Below are 23183 nucleotides of genomic sequence, written 5' to 3' on the forward strand. Positions count from 1 at the left end.
TTCAAACAAAGATTGATTATGGCACTAATAAGCGTAATGAAATTCAAGATGACTACTTGATGATTATTTAAAAAAAATATATACATGGGACTCGCACGATAATATTGTTATTGTATTTTCTATTCAAGCCATGTAACGTGTGAGGTATTAATATCATTCCAATTATAGCGGCAGAAAAGACTTGAATTCCCGAGAAATAAAATCGTCATCAATGTCTCGTTGTCATTGACATAAAAAATTAATATCTTAATTAAATTATTTATAAAACATAATCTTAAGTATCAAATTTATAAACAAATATCTCTTAACAAAGTCATTTTTAAAATACTTGATATAAAGTACCTATTTTGACGTGTCTCATATATATAACTAATTAAGACTGAAAATTTATAAAAAATTGATATGAAACGCTCTTCTGTTTCGCGATAAAATATTTATTCAGTTTTATATTATATTACTTGCATCAAACATTTTATATTGTATTATAACATTATATATATATATATATATATATATATATATATATATATATATACACATATATATAATCTCATAGTATATTGCTTGATATAAAATATCTTAACTTGACATAAAATATTATATTACTTGATATAAATCTCATATAATTGATTAAAACTGCTTTATATAAAATCAATATAAAAAGCTCTTCTGTTTCGTGATATAAAATATTTATTCAATCTGATATTACTTGCAAGTAATATAAAACAGAACACATAATAAACATGCACATGGATGGGCTATAAAAAAGTAGAAATAAAATAGACATATTATTATACATATGATAAAATAAATATAATTAATTCTCTTTTTTTTTGTAAAATAAACTTGTTAGTATATATACGATAGGGAGATAATTTCTGTCCCTTTCTGGTTTATATTTATAACCTACATATTGAAAAGATTTCTAAGTATTGCTTTGTTGAATCATTTGTACAATATTTAATCCTGCTAGAGATATAAAAAGGTAGAAAATAAATTATTTTAAGGACCTCATCTTAAAATCTCATATTTGGGAGGAGGATGAGAGAGAAAATGAAGTAATCGAGGAAGTAATATACTTACTAATTAGTGAATATCGGCTGTCTTTCCCTGTCATACTTATGTCAATTTATTTTTATTTCATTTATACACAATACATAAATATCTTGATCCAATCTGCATCGTCCATGGGAATTACCATGAAGATACTTAAAAGCTTTGTATTATAAAAATGACACTACTTTATTTACTGTAGTTTTATTTCATATTTTCTTCTTACATCTTATGTTTCCTATTTCTAAATAATGATTTCAAAAATTTAACTACTTACATAATGTTCGAAACGTTAAAAAGTTAGTGTCTTAATTAAGTTAATAAAAAGTATTAAATAATAAATAAACACCTCTGAATATAAAATATTTGAAGCTATTCCTAAATTACTAATATCAATATTTTAACGTATAGGTACTAAACTTTGATACTACTATCGTACTTTATATTAAAATTGTCAAATTATTAATAATAGAATGTATCCTCATGGTATTCTCACGTTGCGTTGCCTGAAAAGACAAGAAGTGCAAAGGATTCTACCAGATTTAAAAGTAATACATCTGTCGTGCAAAAATCGCTTTCGCACGCACAATAAATAGACAAATAAATGCATCATCTCCAGAATTAAGTATCTATTTTATTCCAGCCCATCCCGTCTTAAGGTAATGAATCTATGATATTTTATATATTTTTAATGTACGTTCTGAACGTTTGATACATATGTATGTACATATATTTGCGTACACATCTATATATATATATATATATATCTCGTAGTTTTCATGGATCCATTATCTCGATTTATAAGATAAGCATTAACTATATTCTGCACTCACCAATATGAAGCGGCACGCGGCGGAGTTGTAACGCTACATCGACCTGCAACACACAAATACAAAATCCAAATTAGCGCTCGAATGACACACAATTAACACAAAAAAATAATAATTTTATACGAATTTCACGAATATACGAGATCGTCTTTTAAAGGTAAGTACCAGGAATAAAAGATTATATAATTTCCACGGAGAAATCTTTTCCGTAAACTTTCGTAGAAAGTCACAAACAAAAGTTTCCCTTTTTATCACTTATACAAATTATTATTCAGGTGCACTTGTACGAATCGTTCAAACAGGCGATTTACAAATAAACGAAAAAAAAAAAAAGAAAATTAAACAATTAATTCCGAAGAGAAGTTAACGAGCAATATATAAATAATAATGATATTCACCACGGGGTTGCTCCGCCGTCGCCCGCTGCCTCCCAGGCCTCCTCCTCCTCTCAGATCCCTCCATTTCGCACCAGCACAACGCAAATTCGACGTATATACGTTCGACGCGACACTCGCGAAAGAAGAGAGGCTAATTACGATCGCGTGCGCTAATTACCGAAGTAACGCGCGACACTTTACATACGCACTCCCGGCGTTAATTGACGCTCGAGCTTTACTACATCACAACGGGTCGAGAAAGACACGATTGCGCGGAAAGAGAGACACGATGATCCGCTCGACATCGACGATCGACGACGTTACACGAAGTGGCGCGAAAACGCTCCGGCGGGAAACGGGAAGCGGGACGGACTTCGCGGAGAATCGCGGATCGCGGAGCCAACTTCACGCGCCACTCCGTTCTCCGTCTCTCGCGAAAAAAGGGATCGACGCGGGCGTCTCGGGAGACACGCGATCTCGTCCGAGCACTCTTTCACCGTATACCACACACACGAAAACTCGGATCTCGACTCGGATATAACGACACGTTCGAGGAGATAACGCACGAATTGAGATTCGAGTCAGACACCCGCGGCGGCGTCGTGTCGCGCGCGACAGATATATACCGGCCGGCTATATTTCCTCGCGAAATACTCATTTCGACGAGCCGCCGACGCACGAGTGCCGAGTCTACACCGCCACGGATTGTCAAATCCCGAGTATCACGCACCGTAACAATCACCGTGAAACATCGCGTCGTGACGATCACCGGCGCGAGCTCGATCCGCTGCGTGTCCGCGACGTTCCGCCAATGAACAATCATGGCGCCCGTTTTCCAGCACTACGCGGTGTACTACGCGAGTCAGAGAGCAGCGACGCGATTTGAACCTCGATATCACTCGCGCGACGTACGAGATGTACGTTTTGAATAAATCGCGTAAATCCACGTGGAAATTGCACACGGAAACTAACGCACGTTGACGAGCGATCGACGCTTTCACAGTTCTTCCTCGTTCGATTAACGTGTCGTCGAAGGAGCAGCGAGGAAAAAGACGGCGCGGCGATCCGTTGGCCGCTTCTCGTTATCTCGAGCGAAATACCTTCTCCGAGAAAACTCGCGCGATGTATCTAAACGCGTAAATCCACACGAGAATTACAACGCGTTAAACGAGCAATCGACACCTCCGCGGCTCTTTCTCCCTCAACTAGCGTCGTCGAAGGAGCAGCGATCGCGAGAGAAAGACGGCGCGATTCGCGGGCCGCTTCTCGTATATCTCGAGTGAAATACCTGCTCCGGGAAACAAGAACAACGTTGCGCAGCATCTAAGGAATCGAGGAGCTCGATAGTGCGGCGGTGGCATCGTTTAATTGCGAGGGAATGATCACGCATATCCTCCCGTGGCACTCGTTTCGGCGGCTCGAAAGGTAATGCGAGGAATGCGAGGGACGGAACGTCCTCTGCCCGGCGCGCCCCGCGCGGTGGTGACGTCACGGCCCACCCCGCCTACGCGGCGCGACGCGCGCGGCCGGTTCAAAATTCCGAAAACTTTCAACGAACGATGAGAGATCAACGTATGCCGAATCTTCCGTTGACTTTCACAGATTTAACTGGCCGTATTCTGCGTTCTGTCGCGGTGGTGTCTGGTCGACGTCGCGCAGCTGTTTCTCGAAACGCGAAGCGATCATTAGCCTGGCCGATAACTTAACTCCCACAATCAGTAATCGAGGGTATCGAGGCGACCGACGGTGGCTGTTTAATCGGTGCAGATATTTTTGCGCGATTTATGTATATTTAAGAAACATAATAATTATACATATAAAAGAATTTTCTATTTGTATAATTTTATATTCAAGAAACATAATTGTATTGTACAAATATATAAAAGAGTTTTATCTATAATTTTACATATATATTCCAATGTATGTGTGTATTTTAATATATATTTTATATGCATGCATATTCGGGAATCGAGGCGGGGGATGAAAATTACAATTCTATATCAAACTATTATTTTGCCGCGATGGATATTTCACGCAAAATCTTTCGTTAACGTTGCTTAAATTCCAGTAGAGATGTGTATAGAATTTTGTGCCCGAATTTGGGATAGAGTTCTGTTTATAATTTCATACCGTGTATTACGAGAGAAATTTGGAAAATTAAAAAATACACGTATGTAGGTATTATATATAAAATATATAAGTGTTATAGACTAAATTCTTTTTTTTTAATATTTATATAATTAATATATGTTTCTTGAATATAAAATTACAAATAGAATTCTTTTATATATTTACACAATTCTCGCATCGCATCTTTGAACGTTTTACTGATTTTAATGCAATTTCAGAATTTCACGTACCGTATATATTGCGAGAGAAATTTAGAAAATTCAAATACGCACGTATATAAAATATATATTAAAACACACACGTCCATTGGTATACGCATGAAAATTATGAACAAAATCTATTATATTTGTATAATTATTATTTTTCTTAAATATAAAATAACAAACAGAATTCTCTTATACAATTATTGTATTTCTCTTATAGATATAAATTATAAGCAGAATTCTTTTATATTTGCACAATTCTCACATTGCACTTTGAACTTTTTACTGATTCTAATGCAATTTACGTCTGTCACTCATAACGCGGATTAATCATAACTCGCGCGGTCTCGACATTAGGACTTTCAATTCTAATTAAAAGTTCATACGATGATTGCGATGAAGAAAAGAGAAAGAGAGAGAGAGAGAGAGAGAAACTTTGTATATTAATAATAAATAATCGTGACCCACTTCAGAGAACAAAATCAAATTCCCAGAATTATACAATGCAAATTGTTTGATATAAATTGCGGCAAGGGTGAGTCATTTCCCGCAAATATTTATCTCACGGCCGCGGCCGGTTACAAGTTAATTAGTCAGCGTAATAACAAATTAATTAATATCGTCCGGCTGTTACACGATGATCGATTTTGTTTTGCGAAGGGTACCCACTTTGCTTACATTTTACTGTATTTTCTCGATATACAAAAGGATCTCTGCATCGCGCCGCATCTTCTCAAATATGAAAATGATCAGAGAAAGAAAGAAAGAAAAGAAAAAATTCAACGGAGACACAGGCGTCTCGCGTCGCCGCTAGATGCTGCTTTAATTGCTAAAAAATGCAGGTTTAGTGGAAATTACGATGCACTTTAGAGAAGCGTCACTTAGGTACGTGACGAACGGATGAAACACCGAGGAATTAAATATCCGTTGTGTAACCCACATGCTTCTTCGCGGAACGGTCTTAGCTCGATCTTAATAAGGTGTAACATTATGCAATTACTCCATAAGTAGCTCGGCAAAAATCATCGCGATTCCATCTGATTGCTAGCGATTCCGCCGTAATAAATCTCCCGTTCGCGCAAGCCGCCGTTTTCCAATCTTCTCTGGTTGATGGAATAGCCGCGGCCCGCGAATAAATGCGCGCGCCCGTCCATTTCATTCTCATTAAATTAAATTTCATTTTTAGTAAATTAGAATCGTTTGCAGAGTCCACTTTAGACGATCTCTAGATGTGGAACTATATGCGTCCGACGGCTCAAGGGACTTGTTTGTAATTTCATGCGTCGCGTAACGCGAGAGAAATATTTGGAAAATTAAAATGCATACATATATACATATATGAAATATATATTTAAATTAGAATACATGTAAAATTACAAACAAAATTATTTTACTATATTTCTTGAATATGATACAATAAACTTATAAACAGGCTTATCCTGCATGCATAATTCTTATATTTTTAATTATGAAATTATAAGCAAAATTCTTTTTTTTTGCATAATTCTTATATGTCTTGAAAAATTAAAACTATAAATAGAATTCTATAAATTCGATGTGAATTATAGATCGTCTAAAGTGGATTGAAAAAAATAGCATTGCGGGATCCCTTTCTTCTGAGGTAGTTGAATATTCGTAGAGCCTTTGATTTCCGTGTTTCTCTCGCGATGCAATTGACGTATAAGAAAGAATTTGACGTGCGGCTAATAGCTCGATGCCTGAATAGACACGCGCGCGAGTTGCGTCGCAGAAATATTTCCCGAATACGAGAATCTGAAGAAACGCGGTGGATATGGTGTACGAGGCGGGGATGTGACGGGCGCCTGCGAAATTATTGCTTTTCGCGTGGCTCGCGAATGTTCCGTTAGCCGCAACGAAGAAATTATTTACCATCCTATCGGCATTGTGTGCCGCATTAAAGTCCGGCTGGCCGGATACCGGAGAGACGAGCCGAGAGTAGAGAGACGGCTTGAAACTTTACTGCCAGGAGATGATCACCGTTACCGTTCACCACAAACACGGCAATGAGCCTCGTGGTTGTTTTCTTTTCTCCGCGAGACGCTCGCGACTTTTGTCTTTCTCTTTCTCTCTCTTTCTCTTTCTCGACCATCTCGGCTGGCAAAAAGAAACCTGTAACGAGGATTGTAAATCGTTAACGCATCGAAAAGAATCCCGGAAACGAGTCGTTCCGTTCGCCTTTTTTCCCCTATCCGTGCGACTTTGAGACTTTCCCTACGATCGATATTCCGCACGATTTATCATCGGCAACGGACATTAAATCGACCGCGATCAAGTGTCACTTTTCTTGCTTTCTAAATCAATCGCAAGAAACTATCTTCATTAAAACGCGCAGCGCTCGTCATTTTTAATGGAATTCCCGTGTATGTACATCATTAGACGTAGATTAAAGGAAAGGGACAATCGAGGCACACGTGCACACGTGATTATCGAATTCGGACGTTCACTCCGATTTCATCTGTCTCTCGCATCAACGATCATTAATCACAGATCAAGGATCGCCGTCTTTCTTTTGTCTCAGATATAGAGCCTATCCTTTTCTTTTCCATAGAACGTTGCGTGACGTCACACGAATCCGTGACCCACGGGGGTCGATGATCGGAAACCGCGAAACCCGGACGGATCAACGACCAGTGCGCGCGAGTAAACCGATCGATCGATCGGGTGCGGATTCCCCGGATCGAATGGAACGTGGCCGGTCGCGCGTGAAGGGAAGAAACGCGAAACACGTCCGATTTCTTCCGTCCCGTTCTTACCCTGGGCGGCTTCACGCCGTTCTGGGCACACCGGCCGTGCATAGTTAACCCGGCAATTCGGCCGTGACGAAAATGAATTTTACTTGGGAAATGGCGATACCACGCGTCCGATACCGCTCGCTCTTACAACGAGCGATATTCGGCATGCGCGAAATTTGCATGACCGCGAAGCGCGCAACGATCTTACAATAATCCTTCATCGACTATAGATATGGAACTGGCGGACGAATGACGTGTAGGTATGAATTTCGTGAATCGATACCGTGAAACTGGAACAAATCTGTAACGTAGATAGAGAAAAGGTTCTATGTTTGAACATGTAATTTGTAACTTTTGTAATACGTAACATGTGTTCTGCTTCCAACGGCTATAGTTTGCTCCAGTTGCGAGGCATCGAAGCGTAGATTTCATAATGATCCGAGCCAACTGGAACAGCTTAGACACAGAATCGATAACCAGCATTGTTTTCAAGTTTGGAAATAAAATAGAAATCGAAACGCGTTGAAAACATTCAGTGATTTTATGGTGAAGAAGAATAACAGAACTTGAAGACTTAATATCCTATTGTAAAGACAATTACTTTAGAGATAAAGGAATAATTGTTCATGTTTTAAACATACGCATATAAGATTTTCATTTTTATAGCAACGCCAAGCGGTATTTTCTTAGTGCGTTTTTTAAACAGGGCAAGTTTAATAATTATTTGAATATATATTGAGCATCTTTCGATTACTATCCGGCGCGTTACGCAAGTCCGTCCCGGTTTTAGGCCTGGTCTTTTCATTCGCAAAACTGGTTCGAAACGAAATGCTTTTGAGAAAAACGAGTTTGAAACCGTGACATTCCTGAGCGGCTTGTTACGAATTTTGTGACGTAAAAATCGATACATTCCGCCGTACGGTGTACTGTACGTACAGCAATAATCCGTTTCTGGAGAGATTAGCCGTATAAGCTGATACGCGATTACGGAGACCGCGTGAGGCGAATCGCCGGCGGTACTTTAAACACGTCTGGTAACAATTTGTCAACTTCTGGTTCGACTGCTTGCTACCAGTTCTAAAGTTAGATGCCGAGGGACTCGCGGCACGTGTATCTCGCTCGAATATTCCGTAATAAAGCGTCGCTATATGTAGAAAATGAAATAATAATACGATGTAATAATTCCATAAATTCTTCAGTCTCGAGAGCTAAAAATTCTTAAAATATTTTAAATATTTAATGAAAATCCGTTCACTTTTGTTTTTAAGTTTTATGTCTATCCCATTTTCCATTCTTAAATATGTGTTAATAAAATAAGTAAGAAACAGTGGATATATATATATATCTAATTAAAGGTACATTAAACTGGAGGAAGATTTTTAGTTTTTTAATTCAAACTTGCTAAACGTGAACAGGAATAGAAGACGCCGAGGAAATTAGAGTTATCATCTTTTTAAGTTACGACTCTTTTATATGTATGTATAGAGAGCCCATGCACCTTAAAAAGAGTTGACCCAAGCTTTTAGTTTTCATTTCTCATTTATGCAATATACGAGTCACGGGGAACAAGCCAGAGGTACAGTCATGAGAGTTGAAAGGACGAGAACACTCGTCAGGGCGTGCCTTTCCGTGTTCTTTGCAGCCTTGCATCAACTTTCTCCGCATTGTCGGCGAGCTGGACGTTCCTCGCATCCTTCATGCTATCATGCCTCGCTATTACCATGCTATTACCATAAAATGCACGGTCAAAATTAATAGCAATAATAAATATGGCGCGCGAACTTGGCTCGGAAATAAGAAAATTGACTATGATAACGGTGAGAATGATATAAATTAATAATAAATAAGCGAAACTCATTTTTATTTTCTTGTACTCAAACGTTCTGGCTTTCTCCAAACCTCGAAGTTGACCTAAGCTCGTCCCTTCGACACCGATTAACATAAGACGCAGGCAGAATTCGTAATCGACGACTCTTCACAAATGTCCTGTTACATTTTTACACGTGTCAGAATTCAGCGGCGACAAATCCGAAAGCATCGTATAACTCACACTCGAGAACAATGGCGTGAGAGAAATGTTCAATGAGTTCTTCATTTCGAACGACATTTCTTGGTTAATCTTTCATGAGCGTGTCTGACTTTGACTGAAGATCGTCCCCTCAATTCTCCTCTCTTCTACGTTTCGTTATTTTTCTATTTGAAATTTTTCCGTTAGCTCTTTCGACACGTTGTACCCGCGGGAGGCGGGAATTAGCATAGTTCGTGAGCGGAATATCGAGTCTCGGATTAATACTTGCATATGAGTGTCACGACGATCGCGATCGTGATATGGGCGGGTCACCGCGGCTGGGATACATGTGTGTACACGACGTTTGCGTTAGCCGTAACACTTTCAGGGCTCGATCGTCAAACGGTGATATCGACGACCGTAACGGTACGTCTTTCCGTACGAACGCGCACGTTGTCGTGGAATCCCCACGCGCTAGGAACGTCACCACGTGCATCCATTGTCCTCTCGCCTTGTCGGCGATTGCATAATAGATCTTCCGGCACGAGGTAGCAATTTGACTTTTGCACGCAGCTGTTCCATCGTCGCGGCGCGGGCGGCGCGCTCGAACGCCCCCGAGACCCCATTGCATAAAAAAAAGGAGCGCGATTATTAAACGCGCTAAAATAAAATTGCGTTATCCCACGCCGTCGTTACGCAACAGGGATTCCGGGGATGCCGATGTCAGCGCGGTCGCGGAATAAAATATAATAATTATTATCCCACGACCGCCGGGTTGTAATTCGCGACTCTGATTTCCTGGTGGGTTCTCACGCCCGGCTATATGCCCGCTCCAAAAATTCATGTTCCGAACACTTGAAGACCCTGTATAAGAAACTGTTTAGCATGAGGAACTCTAGCCTTTCTCGGGTATCGTTTTACGAGGAAAGCACGATAGATGAGGCTGAAGTAACGAGAAGGAGAACCCTTCGCAAGTCAATTTGGAGCAGATTGTCTCTCCTATTAATGACTGTCATTTACCGGGTGTCATCCCTGGTCCTACAGCATCCGCGTTGTCGCTTCTTGTCGCACGTAGTCTTTTCAATGACCGTCGGAAGATGAGACGGATTCTCGGCGTCATTAGCAAGGTGTCTCTGTTCGGCCTCGGTCCATCATTCTCCGTCCGTCTTCCTCTTTCTCCTTCTTCGCGACTCTTCCACTTTGCCACTACGTTCGCTTCCTCAGCTCGCCTTCCTGTCTCGCGCCAGGTGTGGTCATTAATTTCACAGCGCGACGGGGAAAGGTCGATGAGGGACGAACAAAGGTACGGAATTGTCCGCTCGCTCAGTCGCTCATCGAAGCGAGGGGAGAAAATGAGAATCTTTGCGAGACAATTACTCGCGAGGGTGAAATAAGCACCGGATTGGTGCTACAGCGATGACGAATGTAGCCGCGGCGACGAGAAAATATATTCACTGTAAACCTAAAAAATGCACGGAATAAAATAAAGAGATATTATTTTACGAGCGAAAATTATTTTGCAGAATTAATTTAGTGTTTCGGAGTAATGCAGTTTTGAAATGTTTTTTTTTACCTTTACCACAATTTTTAAATTGTTGAAAGCTATTAAAAAATAATTGAATTTTTGTCGGCTTTTTTTATGCCCGGCTGGCGGAGTACCAGGAAACGACGTTATTTGTATGCGTTCTTTTTACGACACCGGCAGGTCGGGTGGTTCCTCCAGCGCGTCAAGTGCTGGCACGGGATCGTCGACCGGTGGAGGTCCTGGGAACCCGGCTGGAGGTGGCAGGATGGCCGTCATCGGCGTGACCAGGAATGTGCGTCTGAGGCGTCGCGGTAACGCCGGCTTCGGTTTCTCATTACGAGGTGGACGCGAATACGCCGCCGGGTTTTACGTCAGTGACGTCCAACCGGGTGGCGAAGCTCACAGAAATGGATTAAGGGTATTTATCTTCAATCATTGCCTTTTTTTATCATACCAGTCATACAGAAATCTTCTTTTTTAAACATTATCTGTGATTCAGTTGAGAATTATTTTTATACGACAGTAATTGTCGTGTGATTGTAACGCTAATTAATGTGGGGATCGCGAAAAGATGTTTGTTAACGATTTCGCTTTCGACTTATCGCTTTCAGGTAGGCGATCAGATCCTGAGGGTGAACGGTTACCCGGTGGAGGACGCCGTCCACCAGGAGGTCGCGCTCCTGGCGAAGAATCAGCAAGTCCTGGTTCTCAAAATTCGAAGTAACTATCTCGTCTTTATCTTAATTATCCTTTGCCGCGAGATATAATACTTCAGACGCAAAAACTTTCATTGCACGCGCCGCGTAGAGATAGCCTCGCGATCTGAAAGGAAAATAATTAATAACAGTAATACGCGCGGCGTGTTGCAATAATCTCTATATCTCGTTGCTGATAGCGGGAATTTATAGTTTTCGATTTGTATTGCAGGCGTAGGGATGATACCCGTAAAAGAGTAAGTATCGAAACTTAATTAAAACCTCGCGCGCACCGTACGTAATACGTGCGCTTCTTCCCCCTTTTCCCTCGATCGACATCCTCTCGTTACAAAAATCGCTTATGATTCGCAAAGCAATCCGAACGATCCGGTTACCTGGCACATGGTGCAGCAACAGCAACAGCAGCTGCAGTACAACGAAACTGGTTTAGGCGGTGTGCCGAGCGCAGAAGTCAGAATTCGGATTCTCGTCGGCGAGAAGGGCCGTCTAGGCTGCGGCGTCTGCAGAGGCATCGTACCTGGTCTCACCGTTCAGGTTAATATAGCATCCTAATTGGACATAGTCATGTCATGTGAAAGCACCTGTCATTCTTGAAAATTTTCTCTTGGTATCGCTATAATAAAATTATTTTGCTTTGATTGAAATTAAAGTTATTGGAATTAATGGAAATATTTTGCTGAAAGTATTATGAAATCGATGAAAAGTAAACTAAAATTTATTTAAAAAATTACTGATTATATTTCAAAATAAATCATAATTTTCCTTATGAAATGTAATGTAAATACTGTGAAATATAAGGAAAGTTAAATTATACTGTTGAGAGAGAAAAGTAATAATAATTTTTTTTTTTTAATATTGATGAAATAATAAAATGGTCAAATTGAAAAAGAATTTTAAATACATTTTAGTAAAATTTCATTATATTTTTAATAAAATATTTTTATCTAGACATTTCCAAAAAAAAACCTTTAATTTATTTCAATAAAAATAAATCTCTTATAATTCTTTAATTTGATATGCATGTTAAAAAGTAACATATAATGCAAATAGATTCGAGTAAAATAACAATCAACTCCGAACTCTTATATTTGAGATTCGACGTTTCAAAAAGCTCGCGCCTTACGCGAAAGGAGCGCGGGCATTAGTTTTACATTAATAAAAAGTGAATCTTTAGGGCACGAGGGAAGGCGGTCCCGCGCGAGCAGCTGGCCTGAAGGCCGGCGACGTGATAATCTGGTGCAACGGGCAACGGCTCACCGATCTTCCGTTTGAGCGGGCCATCGAGATGATGCGCAGCTCGGCGATTCTCGATCTCGTGGTGCAACGACCCACGTCCCCCAGTCACCTTTACGACTGTCCCGAACCGCTGTGGACCCGCGGCTCCAGCGGCTATGACTCCGAGACGTCCAGCGTGGCGGCCGCGAGCCCGCCGCCCCAGCATCAGAACAACCCGTCGTCCTCGCCGCAGCATCACCATCACGACGGCAGGATGCATCAGCGGTATCCACGCGACGACGCCTGCAACAGAAACGGCAGGTCAGTTGCGAATCTAATCTCAATTATATTTCCTCAAAATTATTATCGTTATTAAATTAATCTCGAAATTCTGAACGAATTGCCAGGCTTACTTTAGACGTTAATACGCCCATTGCAAAATCGCATAGCAGATTTTTCAGAGCGATCTACGAATCACGATAACGGATCGTCTCATTTATCGCAAACTCGGAAAGAGCGCGAGTCGCACGATTGCCTACGGCAGGCGTTACGCACGTGTCCTTTCCAACAGTCGCCGACCGTTATCGGGTGCCATCAATGAATTTACACCTGGAGAAAGTCGGTCCATTAATAGGACACTCGGCGATAACGATCGTAGAGTGTCCGCAGCGGCTCGAATTCCTTGCCGCCACACGTTATATATATAAACGTTCATCCTGTTCCTCGTTCTCCCCGGTGCTCCCGCGATAAAAACGCGCATCTCGCGAATTCCGCTCTTTAGAAATCGGCACGGACACACTTACGTAATCGAACAAATCCCGCTTTATTTCCGGTTGTGACGTTGTAGGATATGCTGCCCTCTCGCCCTGTCGACCACCAGCTGCAGTTCCTCCTCGGAGTGGGCGCACGTGGATCAGGTAAAGGATTTTAAAATAGATTATCTCGTTTCATATACAATTATATATTATATCATATGCAATATAAAATCAACTTAAAGAATTATCTTGTTACGTTAAGCAGCTTTTTTTCGAGAAAAAACAATATAAATTACTATTTTCTTCATTAGAACTTCAAGAATTCAACTCACGAAGTTTAAATTAGCATATATTTTTTTACTTTGGTCTGTTTTACCTCTTATCAAAATATATTGTTTTAATAGTGCTGCCTTATCAGCAGCGCGCACGCGTTCTGTACGATAAGAAGCGGTGCGGTAGCTTATCAACCTTTACCGTTACGCACTGAATAACACGCTTATTATTTCTATTATAGAAAAGTAGGATATGTACAACGAATACTTGAAGGTTTATATTAACTATAAAGTTTCTATCACATAAACTACTTTTGAATAATAAATCTATTAACTGTATGACATTTATTATATTGATTATATGCATATAAAAATATATATATAAAGACATGTCTTTTTTAAATTAAATTCTCTCACAATCAGATATTATGTCAAAAATAATTGTTGGATTAATAATCGCTGAAATAATTACTGAATCCATACTAAATCTTCTTTTAAGTAACATTAATTTTCACCGACTTTTGCGCTTGAGATTCCATGTCCGTTAATAATAAAACATAATTACGATAATATATTCTGAGTTAATACATTTTCCATTTTGGCGTGTTTTTTTTTTTTTTTTTTTTTTTTTCAAGTACGAGAACGCTTAAAAGATAGAGATGCAACGCCTCTCTCTCATTGGGATTTAATTTGACCGTTTTCTAGGCGCCGGAATGGTCGCGTAAACCGAATAACACAACCGTGATTCGTGTTAATCAGAGCTCGAACCAGAACCAGAATCACCGGCCTGTACCGGGTGGGCAGTATCACTTCAATCCGCGCGGCAATTACGACGATGACATCGACAACGAGCCGCTTTACGATCCCGTGGCGCCCAGGATCGACTACGAGGTGCACGACTTCGACGCAAATCCGCGAGACGAGGCTAATCGGCGGCTGGCTTATCGGCGAGATAACGCGAGGCAGCAGGACGTGATTTATGATGGTCCCGCGGACGACTTACCCATGTACCATGGCTCCAAAGTAAGGAGAGATCTGCATTCGATCTGTTTTCGTTATCTCGCGCCATTCCTTTTATCTGCGAAAAATGTTGCCTCGTTATAGCGATCGGTTTAATTGAATATACGAGCGTGATATGTTAACGTGTCGCGAATAATTTTCTGCGACAGGAAAACGGCCAAGCGGTCGGCAATCGATTGACGGACCTGCAACTCATGCAGCGACCGAGCGAAGCCGAGAGGAAGACGATAACGACCGTAGAGGTGCATCAGTCGGTTTGTCCACCTGCACCTCCGCCGCCGCTTCCTTACAAATGGCCAGCAGGTTTGACGGCTTTTCCCGCAGCATCGTTAGAATAATAACTGACCGCGTTTGCTCGAGCGCCAAGTCGAAAGAAGTCCTCCTTCCGCTGTCGATCCGTTCGAAAACATAAATATTGCAAGTTCTCTTCACGGCTTCTTTTAACAAATAGAATATATTCCGACTCGCTAAATGGATTTAAAATGTTTTTCATGCCGTCTTTTCTTAGATAAACATGACAATTTGATTTACATTTATGTACCTTTCGATATCTTTTTAAATGATTTTTTAAGATTTAAATCTCGAATTCAACAAGCTCATCCGCTTCTAATATTTCATATTACAGTAACGGGTCACCGCGTACGTTGTCTACTGTTACAGAGACCAAACCAATGAACGCCATGGGCATGCAAATGGGCAGCACCATGTCGATGGGCAGCACCGGCTCGACGGAGACCGAGTCCAGCCTCGAGTCGTCCTGCAGCAAGGATTCTGCGTCAACGTCGTCGTCCTTGTCGACGTCGTCCTGCGAGCCGCCATCCACAGTTTCTTACGGATCGACGGCCGGCGGCGGATCCAGCAGCGTCACCAGCAAAACGACGGAGACTTCGACGGCCGCATACGCGACGCCGCGCAAGGATGTCGCGAGGACGTCGCCGATCGCCAGCACCGATCTGAGCACCGCCATCACGCAGGAGTTGCAGAGGCGAGCGCAGCAGGTAGGATCGATCGAGATTGAAGATAAAATCGGTCGTGTATCTCGATTCTTCTTGTGTGATAAGATCGCTAAACAGCGAGGACAATTCGAGAACAAAATATAAATTCGCGACACAAAGAGTTCCTATATTGCGTTCCTATCGTATTATCGCGCGTATCGCAATCAGGACGTTGCTTGTTTTCCCTCTCGTTGAACGTAATTTTTTTAATCGCCATCGTTATTTTGCAACGATATCTTTCCGATTGGTCCGTTTATCTATGATATTTTATATGCGTTTTATGTTCTCCGTGTCTATCCCAGTAGAAATTGATGAGCATTATCAATGAGTTGAAGTACCTCGCGATATAATGTGCCGCAAAAAGTTTAATCTTCTATCGACGTCTGAATTATCTGCTATCTCTACATCGAAATTGTTTTTCTCGAAACTATAAAAAATTTATCATTTTTTATTTATCTCAATAATTAATTATTAATTATCTTTAGTAATTAATTATTTTTAATTTATTATATATCCGTATGTCGCATTCACTACATGTTGCGTATTACTTTTTTTTCTCGCAGAGGATGAACAATGCCGCTAAAGCGGAAGCGCCGAAGGAAAAAGCTCCGGATAATCGCAAGCCTCAGAATCCCGAAGCTCTAAGATCGCAGGAACAAAAAGTCACACACGATAAGGTCAGTTGCTCACAATTGCATATATGCGACTAGTTGCACAAAGAGTGAATATCGTCTATAATTGGTACGCAGTCCGTTGATCTAGCAACAGCCGTAGTGTTATTTTAAGCGGCATTACACTACAAATCCAAGTATGTTATTTTAGCTGAAGCTTTTCTTACACATTTCTTGCCGTTTTAAATCACATCATTTAATGAACAACAAAAATAAATTGTATATTGCCAGTGATGATTAACCGACAGATTTATTAAAGCGACTTAACTGGTGACAAATATAAACAAGCTCCACAACGTTTCAACCCTTTTCAAGTGAAAAGTATAAACAGAACGTGACACCAAAGAGACCATTGTTATAAGACAAAATATATAAATATATAAATATATATATATATATATATATATATATATATATATATAATTTAATTGAAATAATAAAATAAAAATAGAATTATTTAACACGCAAGAAACATGTAAAAAGAGCTTCAGTCAAATGTGTCATTTTTAGACGTTATAAATGCAAAAATAACACACTTGGATTTGTGCGCTCATTCGCTCAAACGTAGTTAATTGCTCAACTATTGCGAATTTTACGAAATGGTACATGACTCTTCTTATCAGTTTAGTTTTATCAATCACCTTCTCGATAGTTCAGAGAGGATAGAAAAGGAGTCATCATTGAAGAAATTACCTTCTTCTTATCAGTTTAGTTTTATCAATCACCTTCCCAATAGTTCAGAGAGGTAGCAATAATTTTTAGTCATCATTGTGAAGAAGTTGCAGGCAGGTTGTTAGCCTAGCCAACCCCCAATCTGGAGGATCGGACCTCAAATATAGAGGGGTACCCGTGACAAGAGATACACTCTCGGTTGCCATTACTTTTTCGAGAGGTGGCGATCGAATAAATACCGACGATTTTTGGTCAGATTTGAACTCGGATCTTCGGCTCGTTAGAGCAGCGCACATCTTTCTGCGCCACGATCGCCACAATATTCTTATACATTTGTTAATATACATTTGTCAATATATACATTTGTCAATATACATTTGTCAATGTATACATTTGTCAAAGTTATAGGCTGCGTTCGGGGAGCGCGCTATTAGCGCTATTGTATCGTTCCATCTTTATCGCTCATCAGGTGTAAAACAAGGATAGAATAAGCAAATAGCGTTGATAGCGCGCTCTCCGAACGCAGCCATAATCTACGCAGGGGTATCAATTATTATAATATCCAAAATCTTAATCAAAATAAATAAATACGTTATGCATGCACTCTATGAGAAGCTTTAAATTATCTGAATAATATCTTAAATGCAATTATTAATAAACTTTATAATTTAGAGAGTGAGAGAGTACCATAAATTATTCAAACGACGTTGCCGTCTTAATCATGAGCCATCATTCCTAAGGATTTCGCTTGACCATGTATGTACGTCATTGTCAGTAATTAAATATTGTAGCGATCGATTCCTTTCTCGCTCCATTCTCAAACCGTATAGGATTCTACTGACTTATAGTAAGGATTTTTGTTTAGAATATACCGATTAACTTGCAGATCCAATTATTTATTACCTTGTTCATGAATGATTAAATTAATTACTTTTCTCGATGATTTTCGGGCTCGACTAAAAAGCCTTAGTTTTTCTCTTTGTTTCTTCTATCTCGTGCCTCTCTCTCTGACTCTCCTAATCTCACCCTTCCTGTCTCTATTACCCTATTAACTTCCTAATTCGTTACAATTCCTAACAAGCAGAGATTTAATTGATATATTGTTGTGCCTTTAAAAAATCTTTTTTATTCCTCTGAGTTCCAGAGATTTAACTATATTAAAATATATTGAAATTAGAATTTAATTATTAAACATAAATTCATAGCGTTATGAATTTAATATCAAAATATAATAGCACTTTCACCTTGAAGTTGAATATATTAGTAACAAATGCAATCATGAAAGAAATAATTGAAGAAAAATAAACGGGCGTTAATTGTAGCACATTATTTATTACAATTTAGAGCTAATTGAATTTTTGAATCCACTGACTAGATCGAAATGTCAATGCGGTAAAATCGACATTTTACTTTTTTTGCAGCTGATGGAGGAGTTTAAGCGTGCACACCAAAAGATGTTCAATTCTGCTCAGCAAAAGGCGCAGTCCTCGGAACAGGTTTCCAAAGAAGTTCAAGAGAAGGTAAGAGAGGATGAGAATTGTCGAAAAATTTATCTTGAAAATTGCGCAACTTAAATTTCGGAATACAATAAAATAACATTCTCCCGATTCTAAAATAATAAAATAACATTTTTTGGATATACCTTTACATACATTGCAATTTTCAACTATTGACCTTTGTAGACATAAGCTTCACGAATTTACTTGCCGAGCTTGAAATATATGATACTCCAACTTTCATGCGATAACAATAGTCCACGTGACGCCAGTCAGGTGCACTGTTCAGCGATAAGCGTATCTTTCATACCGATTAGTGACGTAACATACTGCACATTGTAATTGCGATCAAACATTAACATCATATACACATCAATGTTGTTTCAACGTTATAGAAATAAATTAAATTAATTTAAAAAAAAATCAATAAATTGTAAACAAAACGTAAATTGAATTGCAAAAAAGGCGAAGTAAAAGACATCAGTAAGTTGTGAAATAACAAAAAATTAAGTTAAATTGAGATATAACGCAAGGTTTATACGATATCAATTACGATAACTTCAAAGGTGATCATAATTAACAACGTAGAATTAATGGCCGCGCGAAAGCATGATATTCAGCGCGTTCGAAAACAATAGCCGCCTTCCATCGTGTACCAAGTTAATTTCACTTTAACGAGATGTCGAAGAAAATAGATGACGAAGATAACGAGTCTCTCGACCTGCGTGCCTTTTTCTCGACTGGTGCGGGTATTTTCGAGGCGTAGCTAACAGCCGGCTCGGGTAGCGAGTTTTTAATTACACAACCGCTAAGCAAGGATCCGCCGCGCCGGTGCAAACAGATAAGAGCACGAAATTATGAAGACCCCGGAATAGTTAGCGTCGGTGTGGCGTGCAGGCTACATAGCGGCGCGCACGTGTGCGTGCGTGCGTGCGTGCATTTGCTGACGCGCCGATACGTTTGTTTGTGTGTATACCTGTGAAACATATACGTCGACTGCGACGCTCGATGGCATTGTTGAAACGACGAGAGATAGCGAGCAGTTTGCGCACCTTAAAGTCACGTATATTCCGTTTTGTTTCAGTTCTTGCATTACCGCGCGGCAAAGAAAATCTACGAGCGATATTCGTACGAAGGTAGACCGCGTTTGGTCGAGGAAGTAACATATTAGCGAATTAGTTATTAATTGCTCGAGTGAACACAAACCGATTATTCTTAAAACATCGCTTTTTTTATATAATATATATATAAATCTTCATAATAATTTAATCGATGATATAATAATAATAAGCCTTATACCGCAGAAATTACTAATAACCATTCAGAAGCGTTATTTAAAGCCAAGCGGTATCTCGAGCACCTATACGGATCGCTGGAATAATGGAAATAACGGGAACGACTGTCTCTCCAGATTAGAATGTGTATCTCTAGATTGGAGTGTGCTGCAACACAAAGTGATCTCGCGTAAAAGATAAATTTCTCATTTTTTTGTAGATAAATCTGGATATTTTTTTTTTTCGAGTGATTGAGCGTGTTATCGCAAACAAATCACTGCCTCACTCTTCCTGCGACCAGGTGACGGCTCGCCGTTGCTGTTACACAAGCGCGAGGCCGATTGGCAGCTTGTCGCCACCTTATCGTCCATTATTGTCCATTAATCATCGTTATCGGGACGTTCGCGGATTCATTCGTCGCAAGACCGGCGACGGCGATCGTGGGGTCCGTCGTGCGCGCGCGGGGCATCCGATACCGCGAGTGCAACGCGACACGCCGCGCCGCGTCGACTTTTGTGCCATATTTTTCCTCGCGGAGCCTCGACTGCAGTTTCCTACGAATTGCGGCGGACGTGCAAAATAATAGGCCTTACATAAGAACGCCGGCGTAAGGCGACGTAACGTTGCGCTCTTCTTGCCGCGCGTTTCTTCAGTTGCCTGCTGGTCGTGTCGCGCGCGATCGACGGTCCGCGAAATAAATACCGCAAAAACACGAGGTCGCCGTGCGATTGTGACTCGAAGAAAATAGCGGGGAAGGGAGCGGAGAACGCGAGAGAAGCATAGCTGTGACGGAGTGACGAGAGAATATTCATCAAAACATCAACGCGTGAAAGAGATCCTTCTATCGACGACCGCGGTTCTCTATTTGAAAAGGAAATTTAAAAAAAATTAGAAACTTTAAAATATCAAGAAATAAGTTCAACGAAAACTGCCATAAATAAGATTGTTTTAACATATAATTTGTATGTGTCGGAGATATAATCGTACTTCGTGCGAGTGAAATATAATATATTTTAATAGATGATAATATACATATGACTGTTCGATATACATTGAATGATAAGTGATAAAAAGTGCGAGCGCAAAAAGGAACAGATAACACACGGAGAACGTGAAGAGTGGAATACATGACGTATTAAATTACTTAGATCGCTACTGCTATAATTAGAGTAATTCAGAATCAAGTATGGATAAGAAAAACTCGAACGCGAATAATGCAACCGACACAATGAGGAAAAAACAAGCGCTGGTCACAATCACGCCTTACAACGTTAGTAAATAATTAAATATATATATATAAAACAATTAGCGTTGATATGCAATTCAATTTATGACACCGGCACGTGTGTCCAAGGACGTATTTTACTTCGGTAAACGTATTTAATATTTTCGTGTCGACAGATTGAGAATACATTTTAAAAATATATGTAATACATATATTCTATGCATATATTACTCGTCCTAAATAGTAATTTTTTCAGTTATTAAAATATGCGTAAATCATTTTAACATCTGATTTCACTTTCGCATCAAATGTCATATTCAAAATTACTTATAATTAAACTTCCTATTGGAATGACACATTAACATATCGCGTTCTGTTGCATTCTCAGGAACAGGAAAAGAGAGTGCTCATCAACGAGACAACGACGACGGCGGCAACGACGGCGACGACGGGTCCTCCGGTGCCCCCGCCGGCGCCTCCTCCGCTCCCGCTTCCTTCTAAAAACAGGAACAGCGACGACTCGGTGGAGATGCAAAGTATCGAGTCGTTTAAGCTGAAGGAGACACCCAACACGGTGCCGAAACCACCGCCGACGTACTTCCCGGTGACGAGCTCCTCCTCGACGAACGGTAGTCCGCGGCACGCCGGTACCGGAAGTAAGGTTCCCAAGGATGCCGCGACGAGTCCCGTCGCAGAGCTCGCCAAGAACTCATCCGCGTCGGTCTCGCCGACCAACGCTTCGAAATTACCCGGCGGCAAGGTGGCCATCAGGATAGGAGCGTATGAGGGTGAGACGAAGCAGCCATCCAGATTGGAATTCTTGCCGCAACAGCCGAGTCGCGACAAGAACGGCGTTGTCGACGAAGCGGACAATGGCCCTGTCGTCTCCAGGCTGCAGAACGAGCTTGCCGCGACCCTGCAGAGGTCGAACCTCAGAAGAAAGACTGAAGGCGTAAGCGATAAATAAAATAAAATCATATAATAAATATATATATATATATATATATATATATATATATATATATATATATGACAAAGTTATCGAAGAATAAAATTGTCATATATAGAAAAATTATACAAGATCGACGAAAGAAACTAAAACTACAATCGTTATAAATATTTCGACTGTATGTCTTTTTCTTGAGTATTTTTGAAATTTATAGAAATAGTTAATTGCGAATTTTATATAACGTATTAATAATATTTTAATATATAATATTAATAACATTTTATATAATGTAATAATTAAAGCATTAATAGTATTTTGATATAATATAAATTTTAATAATATTTAATATAATTTTTACATTTTTGTAGCTAATTCTTTCAAAAAAACGACGTTTCGTAAAAATGCAAATGTGTTTTTGCGTTTCAGGAAAATCAGTCGCCCGTGAAGACTATTCATGAGAACGTGGCGAGCAACGTGTCCAACAAAGAAACAACGAATTCAGAGCCGAACAAGCTTCTTCAGAACAACATCGAGAAGCTCGCTTCCGCTCTCAGCAACAAAGTCACCATCAAAGTGAATCCGGAGAACAGTAGTCGATAAGAAACGCAATTGAGTCGAAAAGCTGTAGCAACAATCGTCTTGTATGTTCGTAAAATTTTGTACATTTTTGCACGTTTCGCTAACCATTTCGACTTAATTATATATAAGTGAAAAAGGCGCTCCCCCTATTGGTGAGGTTCTTTTACACGTATACGTGTTTTTTATATCTTATTTATTATCGCATTATACACCGAAAGTAAGGAGTGAAGGAGCTAATTCTTATTAATCGAGACGAGGTTTCACGACCAGTATTTATCACGTAGTCTTTTGAATGTAATCCTACTGCGATCGCGGCTATGTATGAATCTTAACAGAAAATTCGACGAAATGTTGAATTTTTAAATAAAATCAACGACACGTAAAGTGCTTGATCTTGAAGTCCTTATCCATTTCCTAAATTAAAATATGAAATCTATGAGGCATTCAAGATTTTTAGAATTTAAG

At 39.9% G+C, this 23183-nt stretch overlaps 1 protein-coding gene and 2 long non-coding RNA genes across 4 annotated transcripts in view; 1 reads left to right on the plus strand and 2 right to left on the minus strand.

The window, feature by feature from the left end:
• LOC139817724 (uncharacterized) overlaps positions 1–3682 on the minus strand; it is a 28302-nt gene extending 24620 nt beyond the window's left edge. Inside the window, exons 1-2 of the long non-coding RNA XR_011733299.1 lie at positions 2282–3682; positions 1887–1929 (exon numbers count right to left, since the gene is read on the minus strand). This is a non-coding gene — a long non-coding RNA (uncharacterized lncRNA). The remainder of the gene's footprint in view (positions 1–1886; positions 1930–2281) is intronic.
• The window catches only part of LOC139817721 (uncharacterized), a 38847-nt gene extending 15745 nt beyond the window's left edge, over positions 1–23102 (plus strand). The window contains exons 2-14 of one of the 2 annotated variants that reach the window (XM_071786023.1): positions 11060–11297; positions 11491–11599; positions 11807–11831; positions 11949–12129; positions 12770–13131; positions 13658–13727; positions 14543–14860; positions 15007–15160; positions 15518–15855; positions 16416–16529; positions 18617–18715; positions 21579–22142; positions 22566–23102. In XM_071786023.1, the coding sequence (XP_071642124.1) occupies positions 11060–11297; positions 11491–11599; positions 11807–11831; positions 11949–12129; positions 12770–13131; positions 13658–13727; positions 14543–14860; positions 15007–15160; positions 15518–15855; positions 16416–16529; positions 18617–18715; positions 21579–22142; positions 22566–22739 (2746 nt within the window). In that variant the 3' untranslated portion in view covers positions 22740–23102. The remainder of the gene's footprint in view (positions 1–11059; positions 11298–11490; positions 11600–11806; positions 11832–11948; positions 12130–12769; positions 13132–13657; positions 13728–14542; positions 14861–15006; positions 15161–15517; positions 15856–16415; positions 16530–18616; positions 18716–21578; positions 22143–22565) is intronic. The other variant, XM_071786024.1, reaches the window with a different exon arrangement.
• Positions 11564–12988, minus strand: LOC139817725 (uncharacterized). The gene is made up of 3 exons (XR_011733301.1): positions 12853–12988; positions 11970–12143; positions 11564–11701 (listed from the first exon to the last, which is right to left on the minus strand). It is a non-coding gene; the product is annotated as an uncharacterized lncRNA (long non-coding RNA).
• Positions 23103–23183: the final 81 nt, after the last annotated feature.

This window comes from Temnothorax longispinosus, chromosome 8 (assembly GCF_030848805.1).
Source record: "Temnothorax longispinosus isolate EJ_2023e chromosome 8, Tlon_JGU_v1, whole genome shotgun sequence".
NCBI lineage: Eukaryota > Metazoa > Arthropoda > Insecta > Hymenoptera > Formicidae > Temnothorax > Temnothorax longispinosus.